The sequence below is a fragment of the Molossus molossus genome, unplaced genomic scaffold (assembly GCF_014108415.1).
Source record: "Molossus molossus isolate mMolMol1 unplaced genomic scaffold, mMolMol1.p scaffold_m16_p_10, whole genome shotgun sequence".
Classification (NCBI taxonomy): domain Eukaryota; kingdom Metazoa; phylum Chordata; class Mammalia; order Chiroptera; family Molossidae; genus Molossus; species Molossus molossus.
Window position 1 is genome coordinate 103,604,821 of NW_023425345.1, and position 13,425 is coordinate 103,618,245.

The window sequence follows — 13,425 nt, forward strand, 5'->3', positions numbered from 1 at the left end:
GGGGATTAAAAAAACCCAAGTAGAATCTGGAAAACATGGTTTTTAGTCTTATAATAAACACTGTCCTCATCTTTATAAAACAGTCGCTAGAGTGTACAACACTCCGAGTTGTGGGCAGGCGTTACGCGTCCCAATCTTACACGTGAAGTTCCGGGCGCTGCGCTGCGGCCCTTTGGTCTCGGAGGCCCCGGGGTGATTTTCTCAGAAAGCTGCGGGCCAGCCCGCCAGTCCACTGACGATGGGTCCCCGTAGGGCCGTCCCTGCCGGCGCTCTCTCGGGGATGCCGAACCCCTCCCGGAACTCAGGTCAGTCCGCGGCCCCGCCCCACCACCCTCTGTGTAAGCCCCTCCCCCGCCGTCCCCGCTCCTCCTCCCCGGACCCCCAAGCGCCCGCCCCGATCCTCTTCCGCCCAGCGCCCCTCGGCCCGCCCACCCACTTCCCCTGGACGCCACGGGGCTGTGGCGAGCCCGCCTGGACGTGATTGGTTGGGGAGCTATCGCTCCGGGGCTCCGGAACCGCCGACGCTCATTCTCCTCCAGTGGCGTCACGCGGACCAATCGGGCAAGGGCTCGGCACGCGGAGAGCGCTGGGCGTGCGTCGCGAGCGCTCGCGCGGGGTTTGCAGCGCTCCTGCTATGGCGGCGGCGGCAGCAGACCGGGCGAGCGTGGCCGCGATTCCCGTGCCGGGCGCCCACAGCCACGGCGGGCCGCCTGCAGGCGAAGGCGAGGGAGCGGCGGGCAATGAGAGGGACGCGGGGACGAAAGGAGTGGAGGCTGTGGGGGACAGCGAGGAGGACGGGGAGGATGTGTTCGAGGTGGAGAGGATCCTGGACATGAAGACCGAGGGGGTACGTGAGCGGGCCGGGCGCGGGCCGGGTGGTTCGGCGGCGGCGGTGGAGGGGGGTCTCGGAAAGTTGTGAGGGTTGTTTCCCGGAAGCGTCTGGGGGGCGGGTGTGAGGGTCGGTGACCGGGTCACACCGTACTCGGCGTTGACACACCTGATTGGGGCCATGTTCCCGGGAAAGGGGTGACGTTGAAATGAGTGTGCTGCCCAGAATCCGTGTCCACGCCGTCGTTTCCTTTTTTCCCGAAGTCGCAGTCAGTTTTCTGGTTTGAAATCTTCAGGTTTATCACTGTACTGGAAAAATAAAGAAATTTAAAGGTCTTCCGAACTGGCTACTGCCACCCTGTCCTCTGGGCATCATTTGATGGCCGCCGCGAGCCATACCTGCCACTGTCCTCCCACCGCCTGGCGCTCACCGTTCCCCCTCCTGAGTCCACCTTTTTCTGCCTGTTTCCACCCTGACCTCCGCAGCAGTGAGGTGCGCCCTTCTCGGGGCTCTGTTTCCGCATTTAAAGCATTGGTGTTCCGTCTGTGTTGGTGTACAGCTAGAGGGTGGCTCCCAGAATACAGGGAATATCCCATTGTTTTTATTATTATTATTATTTTTAATCCTCGCCTGAGGATATTTTTCTTTTCTTTTTTTCAGAGATAGTGGAAGGGATGGAGGGAGGGAGGGAGAGACAAAAGACAGAGACACAGATATCCATGTGAGAGACACACTGATTGGTTGCCTCCTGCACGGCCCCACCTGCCGACCGGCAGGGATGGAACCTGCAACCCAGGTAGGTGCCCTTGACCAGAATCAAACCGGAGACCCTTTGGTCGGCAGGCCAACGCTCTAACTCCTGAGCCAAACCCGCCAGGGCTACATCCCATTATTAAATAAGGGAATGAATTGTGGGCTAGAGGCTGGAGTGAAGGGGAGAGATGAAGAAAGGCCCTACATAGTGGTCATGTCTTTATATTGGATTATTTTCACTGTATGTATTTCTCATTAGCCCTGTGCTACCTTGTGTTAATTTTTTTGTTCAGTCATTCAGCAAACTTTTTAATCAGCTGTCCTGTGATAGGGGCTGTGGTGGGTCCTGAGGATATAGAGATGAAGTGTAGCGTACACACTTGCTGACGTTGAAAAGTTTTGTCCAGTAAATAAATAAATCAAGTCCAGTGCCATTAATACTATTGTTAGTTGCAGTGAAGATAGAACATTTTGCCCAGCCAGTGTGGCTCAGTTGTTGAGCGTCAACCCATGCACCAAGAGGTCACCACTTTGATTCCCAGTCAGGGCACATGCCCAGGTTGTGGGCCAAATCCCCAGTGGGGGGTATGCAGAAGGCAGCCAGTCGATGTTCTCTCTCATTGATGTTTCTCTCTCTCCGTCTCCCTTCCTTTCTCTAGAGTCAGTAAAGAAAAAAAAAAAGGATAGGGGTATTTTTAGGTATAATTTTCCCAAATATATTGAGGTGAGAGGTGGAGCTGATCTTGTACTGTTTATCATCTGTATTTAACACTGTACTTAGCACATAGAAAATACTTAGAAGATATTTGGCTAGAAGGGTGGTATGGCCCTATTCATACATTCTTAATTTCGTAGGTCCCAAAGAATTGTAGGCAGTGTACCTAAAGCCTCAAAAATGGGCAAAACTAAAAAATGTTCAAGATAGTAAAGGAGTGCCAGCTCCTTGGGTGAGGAGGGGGTGCTTTCTTGGCACGTGAGACCCAGATGGGAGCCTGTCTCCTCCAGAAAGAAAGTTTTTCTGCCAGTGCTTCTGGTGTCCCTTCTGGGTGTGTAGAGCAAGCCCACTCCCTAGTGGGTTTCTCTTGCGAGAATCAGAACAGCAACTTCTACTGCCTGAAGCCCACCATCTTCTCTGGCTCTGACAACTACTGCATGACTATATCCGCTGCTGCTGGCATGGGGAACAAGGTGGACTTTGGTCACAGACTGAACAAGGGCTCTTCCCTGCTCACCAGAGCTCCAGTGTGGCCAATGGGGGACTGTGGGCCAGTACCAGTGTGCTTGTTCTCCGGCTCCTGCTCAACCTGCTGTCAGTTCTGCTGCAGCTTGGCCCCTGACCACTGGGACCTTGTGCAAGGCCCTGACTCCTACAGCTCAAGAAGGAAAGTCCAGCCCTGCCCAGATTCCTTGATTCCTCACCCCCTAGTCCTCAGTCCCCACCATCAGGCCTGCCCTGCCCTCAGGAGGAGCCAGCTGCCCTCACTTCCAGGGTCAGTGATGTGACCTTACTCCAACAAGGGTCCCCCTGGAGCCTGTTGGTCCGGGAGTCAGAACTGAGTCACAGGGACACACTGGGTAGGGTTCCGAAGTCCTAGGACCTGCTCACCCCCAGACAGTGACATGTAAGATGTGCTTTGTACCACTGTGTCTTGGAAGGGGAAGCATGCTGTGGTTGCAGATACCCAGCTATATGGACAGGTGTATCTGTGTGGCCTTGTTGGCTGTGCTTGGTGGATTTTGGGGGTAAGCAGCCTGAGAACCCCAAGCTTCAATACCAGAGCCCATTCTTGGGCATTTTAGTACCCCACACTCCACTCACTTCAACAGCAGCCTCCAGGTCTAAGCTATGGGCCCAGGGATCAGCTCCTACCCCCCAAATCCAGCCCCCACCCTCCACTCTCACACTGGAGCTCTCCTCATGCTTTGGTGCCTCAAATAAACATAGATGTTACACCCCTACCCCCACCTCCAAATGAAAGATAGTAAAGGAGGGTTAAACTTTAGTGATATAAGTTGAGTAAAACTTACAGTTCTCAGGACCTTGGATTTGTAGGTGAATGAGTTATCTAAATAAGATGAAAGGTATTGGTGCCCCAGAACAGTATGCTAGCAGTTACTGTATAAACTGTTGAGTGAGCCACCGGTTGATGAACATAGGGTCCTGATAGCGGTTAGGCCACCCTGTAGTCCAAGGATTTGAAATACCCAGTCTGCAGAATCCCTTTTCATAGCCATCCATCTGTGGTGGTCTGTTGCAGACTAAGTTACTGTGGTGAATGTCAGCTTGGGGGAATGGTATTCAACCTAAATTTGTATATTAGCCATGTTCTTTCTTTGAGTTTACTGCTAAATGTAATTTTTGTTTTCAGATAAATTAAATGAATCTGACAGAATCTGGGGTTTGGCTTCAATTTTGAATTAGTCATTTTTACATAGTAAACTGGCAGTTTTTTTCTAACGTGTGGCCATTTAATTTTTATTATTTAGTGTAAAAGTAAATATGTTTATTATACAGCTTAGTGAATTATAACAAAGCTGACACCTGTGTAACCCCCCCCCCCAATTAGGAATTATTAAATTGTCAGCTCTAGACATCCCTTTTGTGTTATCAGACACCAGAAAAGATGTTACCAAACAGCCCCGAGTCTGAGGGAGAGGGCTCTCTTCTCAGTTTTTGTCAGTCATGTAAGAAAGATTTCGAATAAGTGACACCAGCAGCATTGTAGCAAAGCAAGTGAATTTATTAAGGAAGCAAGGCAAGCAACTTATTAACAATACACTGGGCACATAGCACAAGCAGGCACCTAGCTGATCTGAGTGCACCGCCCGGTGGAATTAAGGGGTTTAGGTTTCAAAGCTTCCCTGCCAAATATCTTGGATAAGAGTAGATTTCAAAGTCCCACTTATACTTTGTTGTTGCTTTTCCCAGAATTTATGAGAACATCTTGCAATTTTATCTTGGCACTGCTGACTTCTTCGTTCAGTATGTGAGATAAACTCGCTTTTTCGCCCTTCTCCGCTCCCGCGATAGTACTTCCAGGGTGATTTAAGCTGTGTGTTCTCTGGTTAGGGAGAAGTATTAACCATTTGCTCTCAAGTGTTCTTGGTTGGGGAAGATAATAAGGTCTTGTGATTCACAAGCTGACTGTAAGTGACCCAAACTGTTTGGCCTTAATTTTCTTGTCTCAGTTTCTTGATTCCACTTGCCCTGGCTTACTGGCCTGTCTCATTTGGGTTGTTTCCAGTTTGGGACTGTTGTAAATAATGCTGGTATGAACTTAATTGAATATATCTCCTTGTGTGTTGTGCATGTATATTTCTCCCGATTTTATATGTGTGTCACACATACACACTGAGGAGTGGAACTGTTTGGACATAAGGGACACATATTTTGCAGTTTTAAATGGAAACTTTTTAAGTGGTTGTACCAGGCCCAGCTGGTGTGGCTCAGTGGAATGAGCATCATCCCATGCAGCAAGAGGTCACCAGTTCGATTCCCAGTCGGGGCACATACCCAGGTTGTGAGCTCTATCCTCATTAGTGGGTGTGCAGGAGGCAGCCAATCAATGATTCTCTCTCATTGACGTTTCTGTCTCTCTCTCCCTCTCACTTCCTCTTTAAAAATTAATAAAAACCTTTGGAAAAAAAGTAGTTGTACCAGTTGATGCTACTGATGGTTTATAATTCCTTTTTTGCATCCTACCAACACTTAATATTGTCAGTCTATACCCAGCCAGTACTGCTGGGTATAGAATGGAATTTCCTACTTTTAATTTTTATTTTTCTATCCTACATTAGTAGTCAGTGTTGAAATCATTGAGCATTTTTTCATATACTTACAGGATGGGGCAAAGTAAATTTATAGTTGTGAAACACAGTTTATTCTTGTATTATTATTTATTATTGTATTTTCCATGCAAACAACTTAAACCTACTCTGATCCACCTTGTTTATTGGTCATTTGGTTATCTTTTTTTACTGAGTTGTCTTTATTGATTTGTTAGGGTCCTTTATGTGGTCTAGATTCAAACCCTTTGTTGGGGATGTATTGCAAATCTTTTCGTGCTATATCTCCCCCCCCCCCTTCCCCTTTTATTGATTTTAGAGAGGGGAAAGGAGAGGAAGAGAGAGAAAAACATCGTGAGAGAGAGAAACATTGATTGGTTGCCTCCAGGATGCACCCTGACCAGGGATTGAACCTGCAACTTAGGTATGTACCCTGATTGGGAATCGAACCTGCAGTGTGGTTTTTTTTTCCTTTTTATTGATTTTAGAGAGAGAGGAAGAGGGAGAGATAGAAACATCGATGAAAGAGAACATCAATTGGCTGCTTCCTGCATGCCCCCCACTGGGGATTTGGCCCACAATCTGAGCATGTGCCCTGTTTGGGAATCGAACCAGCAACCATTTTCAACCACTGAGCCACACCGGCTGTGCAAACCTGCAACCTTTTTGGTATATGGGACAATGCTTCAACCACCTGAATCACCTGGCCAGGGTATGCTGTGTCCTTTTGGTGTACAGAAGTTCATATGGTTAATATAAGAAAATGAAATCTGTCTTGAGTTTGAGTGCTGGTGGTTGTTTTTTTTAATCCTCAACCGAAGATATTTTTCTATTTATTTTTTGATAGAGTGGGAGGGAGGGACAGAGAGAGAGAAACATAGATGTGAGAGAGACACATCAATTGGCTGTGTGAGGTACATGCCCTTGGCCGGAATTGAATCCATGACTCTTTGGTCCATGGGCCAACACTCTAACCATTGAGCAGTACTGGCCAGGGCTGGACATCTTTTATTAAATTTATTTTTAGGTATATTTGATATATTTGCTGCAGTGGTAAATTGTCTTTTTAAAAAAAATTTCATTGTCTTATTTTTTTGTTGCTCATATATAGAAATATAATTAATTTTTGTATTTACCTTTAGTTTGTTACAGAAATTTTCTTTTATTTCTAGTTGCTAAATACTCTTATTATGAATGGATGTTAAATTTTATTAAATTTTTTTATGCATCTATCTAGATGATCACCTAATTTTTCTCCTTTATTCCATTAATTTGGTAAATTACATTGATTTCCTAATATTAAATCAACTTTGAGTTCATAGAATGTGCCCTTTTTTTAATGTTAGATTATATATTTGTTTTTTATTTCCAGTCAAGGGCCCGTACCTCAGATGCCATTCGGTCCCCAATTCAGCATCATGTGGGAGGCAGCCAATTGACATGTCTGTCACATCAATGTTTTTCTCTCTCTCCCCCTCCCACTGTATCTGAAGATGAATGGAAAAATATCCTCAGGTGAGGATTTTAAAAAAGAAGCAGCCCGGCCAGTGTGGTTCAGTGGTTGAGCATCAACCCATGCACCAAGAGGTCGCTGGTTTGATTCCCGGTCAGGGCACATGCCCAGGTTGTGAGCCCCATCCCCAGTGTGGGGCATGCAGGAGGCAGCCCATTGATGGTCTCTCTCATCGATGTATTCTCTCTCTCTCTCCCTCTCCCTCAATTCAATAAATAAAGTTTTTTAAAAAAACATAAGTACTGGTGTTATGGCTTTTGTTTGTTTGTTTGGTTGGTTGGTTGGTTGGTTGGGTTTTTTTGTTGTTGTTTTTTTTTTTTTTTTTTATCCTCACCCGAGGACATTTTTCCATTTTTTGTTCAGATAGAGCGGGAGGGAGAGAGAGAGAGAGAAACATCGATGTGAAGGGACATATCGAGTGGCTGCCACCCACACGACCAACCAGGGCCAGGGACAAACTGCAACCGAGGTACGTGCCCTTAGCGGGAACCGAACCCAGGTCTCTCTGTACCATAGGCCAACGCTCCAACCACTGAGCCAGACCGGCCAGGGCCCTTTTGTTTGTTTTTGTTCCTCACCTGAGGATATCTATCCATTGATTTTTATTTATTGATTGATTGATTTTAGAGAAAGAGGAAGTGAGAGGGAGAGAGAGATAGAAACATCAATGAGAAAGAACATCAAGTGGCCGCCTCCTGCATGCCCCACACTGGGGATCAGGCCTACAACCCAGGCATGTGTCCTGACTGGGAATCGAACCAGTGACCTCTTGGTGCATGGGTCAACGCTCAACCTCTGAGTTACACAGGCCGGACTGTCCATTGATTTTTAGATAGAGTGGGACGGAAGGGGAGAGAGAGGAAAAAAAGAAACATTGATGTGAGAGAGAGACATCAATTGGTTGCCTCCTGTATGACCCTGACCATGGCTGGGGATGGAACCTGCAACTGAGGTACATGCCCATGACCAAAAATTGAACCTGACACTCTTCAGTCTACTGGGCCGATTCTCTAACCACTGAGCAAGCCAAACCGGCCAGGGCAGTAAGTAATGTTTTTGAAAAACTACACTGAGTAACACATTTACTGTTATTATTATATGCAAAAATGGTATGGCCCACAAGTAGGAATCATTAGTTTGCATTCCCTGTAATTGAATAAATTACTGTATTCCTGCATCAAATTTTTTTTTTTTTTTTAATTTTATTGATTTTTTTTAGAGAGGAAGGGAGAGAGAAACATCAATGTGAGAGAGACATCCATCGGCCACCTTCTGCATGCTCCTTACTGGGGATCGAACCCGCAACAGGGACTATTTGCCATGACTCTCTTTTAGTTAGGAAATTTTCATTTTTAGACCATTGTATATGGTTACATTATGTGTCTGAGTTTGTAAGGCTCACCATGTAGGCCTACCCTGAGCTTGTCAGGTTTGGTGTGTGTGCGCTTTTTTGTCCACAATGTTTACCTAGAATGGTCCTCTGTAGTTCTTGTGGGGAACTATTTCCTGAGCATGTTCTTGCTCCGCAGTGAGATTGGGTGTTGAGCAGAAAAAATAAACCAGAAATCTTGAGAAGCAAAAATTTGGAATACATGTGACAAAGATTGAATAGCCATGAAGGTCTAAAAATAATTCTTATAAACAAGAAAATGGGCAAAGGTTACAACAGGTAATTAAAAAGATTTTTCTGTAGTTTTATTTTTTTTATATATGTATCTTAAAATTTGCCATTTAGCCATATTTAAATGTACAGTTTAGTGGCATTAAGTTCATTTACATTGATGTGCAACCATTAATACTGTCCATCTCCAGAACTGTTTGCAGCTTCCTCTTGCCAGTGGAACTCATGTTCCTTCACCCAGTCCCAAGGAAAGCATTTAGGGAGGCCCACGCATGGGGGGTTGTGGTGTGGTAAGAACAGAAGGCTGTTCCTGGGTTCCAAGTGTCCAGGAATTTTGTGCCATTGGTCCAGTTTATGTCTCAGTCCCATTCTGCCTAATTTAGTCTGTTCACAGCTGTGCTCAGGTTGGCTGGTGCTGCTGTATCCAGTACCTAGGCTCAGCTTGAAATCTACCAGGGTGTGTGTTACCATGTAGGGTGTGGGGAGTAAAAGGTCTGAGCCAGCGGGACGATCACATCCATAATGCAAGGCCAGTGTAGATAGAGCAAAACGATTTTATTGCATGTGCCTGGGGGCAGGTGGGCTGAGCCTGAAAAAGGAGTCAGCCTTGAATAATAGTTGGGGTGTAGGTTATATACTCTGCTTCTAGCTCTTGGTAGTTCCTGTTGACATACTCTGCATGTGCTGTTGTCCATTTTGCAGTTGGACCGGTCTGGTATCTCATCCCACATCTGCTGGGTGGTTTCTGGCCTTGTGCGTAATCTGGAAATCCATACTCAACAGAAGGCTGAGCAAAGGTCATGCAAGCAACGCATTTTTCATAATTTCTGCCTTTTGCAAGCTTGTGCCTTTACCCTTTAAAACGTTCTTAACCCTTTCATTCCCATCTTAAAATGATGATAAAAAGGGAAAGGGGGCCAAGTTTCTCTTTGTCTACTTCATGCAGGTATGGGGTCATCGTGAACTCCTAAAAATAGTTTGTTAGATAACTTCTTAGGGAATGGGGCAATAGGGTCCTTTAACTTGTGCTAGAACAAATTGTCCAGCTGTCTGGTTGACTAAAATTTGCAGTCGATTTTGTACAAACTTAGTAATCGGGCACAAGAGGCAGGGTCCAAAAAGCAATAATAAGAAGGCTAATACTAGGGGCCCTATAAAGGAGAGTAGCCAGGATAGTTTAGGAAAGGCTGCTTTTATACTTGTACACACAGATTGGGCTACTTGATCCTGACTGAATTCCTTTAGCCACTGGGCATTACCTAGAATTTGTTGTGTCCGCTCCTTCACCTGACCAGTTGAGTTAACATAGAAGCAACAACATGTATTTGCTATCATGCATACATCTTTTTTCTTTATTGTCACCCAGGATATTTTTCTATTTACCTTCAGATAGAGTGGGAGGAAGAGAAAGGGAGAGAGAGGGAGAAACATCGGCATGAGAGGGACACATCGACTGGCTGTCTCCTGCACAACCCCGACCAGGGCCAGGGATGAACTGCAACCAAGGTACGTGCCCTTGGCTGGAATTGAACCCGCAACTCGTTGGTCCGTGGGCTGATGCTCTACTGCTGAGCCAAACCAGCCAGGGCCATACACCTCCTTCTGTGGCCAGTAGATAGTCTAGACCAATGCGGTTACCTATTACCATGCAGGCAAGAAAGTCAAGGGATTTTTGAAAGCAGTTTGAAATTTTCATCTTTATCTTTAGCTATATTTGCCATGGTGGCGGTTATATTTTTTGCTATTATGGCATTATAAGTAATTTCTCCCACAAAGTCCACAGTGGTAATTGCATCTATGACTCCTGCTATGAAGAGTCTGACTCCCCTTTTTGTTTTATGATGGCTTCTGGGATCAGGGCTTGATGAGGTTGAAGGAATGGATTAAGGTATTGGCTGGGATGACATATTCTGCTGTCCATAAGCCACCCTGTTTTGCTGGGTTTAGGCATTGAAAAGCAATTCCTCTCCTGGGGGCAGAAATGTTTAGTGCACCTAAAAACATCATTCCCACTGGTAAGCAAAGTAGTCCAGTCATATTTGGGCCTAGGGAGGTGTTTGACAGACCCACAGTAAGGCTCGAATGATTAAACTGTGATAGGGAGAGTGCTACTGGCAGAACTGCACCCTGGATAGTGACTAATTTCCCTGGGGTGATTTATTTTTTGGTGTTGCATCAGGTCCCTCTGAGCTTGCACATATAAACTCCCATTGCAGGGGTCAGACACATCATGAATTACAGGTACCTACCCCTTGTAAGGTTCTAGTGAGAGATATTATACATGGTGCCTGTTTTCACGGTCTGTATTCATACTGAGCATCAAGTTCAAGCAAGCTTTTGCCCTTCTGCTCCACAGGAGGTTTCTCTCTTTTCTGAACTCACCTTGGTACACCTGCATTACCATTTGACAGGTGTTCCACCCCAGTCAACCTGGCACTGTCCCTGGAGCCCTGTGTGGCCAGGTGCTTGGCACCAGAAGTGAGAGCCCCTTGGGGTTCATTCCCCCTGCCCCCCGCAGTCAGTGAAGAAAAGATAAAAGAGTAGTGATATTTCACGGGTGGCCTGCAAGGCCAGTGGACCCCACTCACCCCCTCGCGGGGACAGAGGAATGCAGGCAGGGGGGCTTATGTTAGGAGAGGAGGCCTGTTCTTGGAGGAGACAAAGTAAAGAATGAGAGGGGTTGGTGGGGAGGATAGGAGTAAAGGTTAAAGTAGCATGGAGTTTAGATAGAATGTCCTTGCTTTAAATACAGTCAGACTGGCCATTAACTGAGGCAATGCCCCAGTCCCCAACCACCGCCCAAGCCATGTCCTCAATCTGAAGGACCCACTGGATGTCGGACTGCAGACAGACTGCGCAGAGTCGGTCCTCATCCCTTCCTCAGGCATCCCTTCCTCCTAACAAGGTAGTAGGGCAGGCTGGTAACACTAAAAGGGAGTGGAGAAAGATATAAGAGCCTAAAGAACAAGTGAGTGTCTGGTTTTCCTGGGTTTGCATATTTGGCTGTCAGTTCCCACAACTGAAACCCCAGAGCATCAAAGAGGTCCCCTGAATTTGGGGAGGGCAGAGTAGGTTGCCCCGCTATCAATTAAAACTGAAATTGGCCTACCTGCTACTACCAGAGTTACCCAAGGTTCAGAGTTTGAGGTGACAGTCGGGGCATCCTTTTCTGGGCACCTTCAGTCTTCAGTCACAAGGCCAATCAGATCAAGGCCTGGATAGCCCGTTCCGCCAGCCTGAGGAAGGGATGAGTACCGACTCTGTGTAGTCTGTCTGCACTCTGACTTCTAGTGGGATCCTCCACATTGAGGACATGGCTTGGGCGGTGGTTGGGGATCAGGGCATTGACTCATCCAATGGCCAGTCTGATTGCATTTAAAGCGGGAACCCAGAAGTCTGCTCTACTGATTCTGGTGGGCGCCCTTATTCTGTCCCCTGAAGGGGATTTGCTGACAAACCTTAAGGGCTAGATTTAGAAATGCCCATTGAGGGGGTTGTGGGCCATCTTCTAGTTTTAGTAACCTTATCCTAATTTCTGGGGCTGACTGAGAGATAAATCTCAGGTATAAAATGATAGTCCTGCCCAGCCGGTGTGGCTCAGTGGCTGAGCGTCGACCCATACACCAAGAGGTTGCCAGTTCGATTCCTGGTCAGGGCACACGCCTAGATTGTGGGCCCGATCCCCAGTGGAGGGCATGCAGGAGGCGGCCAGTCGATGTTCTCTCTCATCGATGTTTCTGTCTCTCCTTCTCACTTCCTCTCTCTCTAAAATCGATAAAGAAAAAAATGTTTAAAAATAATAAAATGATAGTCCCTTCTGGGCTAGTAGGATCTAAGTTAGTATATGTTCTCACAGTGTGTGTAAGATGGATAGAAAGGTTGCAGGGTTTTTATTCCTTTTCTGGATTATTTTAAGCAGTTTTTCATAGTTAACAGCCTTGTGTGAGGCTTTTTTTTTTTTCTTTTTAAGTCCTTCAGTGAGACATACTATCATATGGTTCCTTGCTAGGGCCTGCTTTGGCCCCGACCGGGTTAGTGAGGGCCTGTGGTCTCAGATTATCGGCATGGCCCTGGATATTAACCCAGACACAATTTTTGCTTCTGGGTTAAGGGTGGAAGAAAGAATAACATGAATATCATTCCACGTTAGATCACAGGACAGGGTATGGTACTCAAATTCCTGAGTATAATTGGTGGGATCCTCAATAAAGGATCCTAGTCTTTTATTTGTTTGGGACAAATCTGAAAGAGAGAAGAGGACATGAACTCTGACAATCCCTTCAGCTCCCGCTTCTTCCCTCAGGGGGCATTCTAAAATGGGGGCCACGGTAGGAGACGGATAGAGACCAAATATGGTTCCTGATCACGAGTGTGAGGGAGTCGTTTGTGGCGGTTGAAGAGTTGGAGCTGGAGTGGGAGATTCAGGGTAGGGTGGGGGGCCCACAGAAGGGGCTGGAGGAGGCGGCCCTGCCAGAGGGTTTGAGGGAGGAGATGGTGGAGCGAGATTGGCTGGGTCAGAGAAGGAAACGAGAAGTTGTCACGTCATCTTCAGAGGGAGGTTTGGGAGGGTTGGAGTTGAGTAAGAGGATTGGAGAGGGAGAGCAAGAATTGCATAAAGAGGGGCATATTCTGGAGATTCCAAAATGGCGGTGGAGTGAATGGAAGCTACACAGACTGTCTCCCAGAACCAAACTGGAATTACAACTAAAACACAGACAAATCGACGGGAAAAAGCAACAGAAAAGCAGCTTGCGAGGACCAGGGACACAGACTCGATCCTGGTAGGAGTGCGAAGGCGTGAGATGGGGACTGGGAGCCCACAGTTGGCAGCTCGGCAGCGGCCTTAGCTGTGAGCAGCACCCTCGGGTTATACTCCAAAGCAGCTCCACAGCGCAGAGCCGGGACAGAGGCTAAAATAGCCAC

The 13,425-nt window shown here is 46.8% G+C and overlaps 1 protein-coding gene across 1 annotated transcript in view; it reads left to right on the top strand.

Annotated features, from left to right (window-relative positions):
• Positions 1-634: 634 nt before the first annotated feature.
• The window catches only part of MPHOSPH8 (M-phase phosphoprotein 8), a 70,511-nt gene continuing 57,720 nt past the window's right edge, over positions 635-13,425 (top strand). Inside the window, exon 1 of the mRNA XM_036251566.1 lies at positions 635-847. Within this exon, the coding sequence (XP_036107459.1) occupies positions 635-847 (213 nt within the window). The remainder of the gene's footprint in view (positions 848-13,425) is intronic.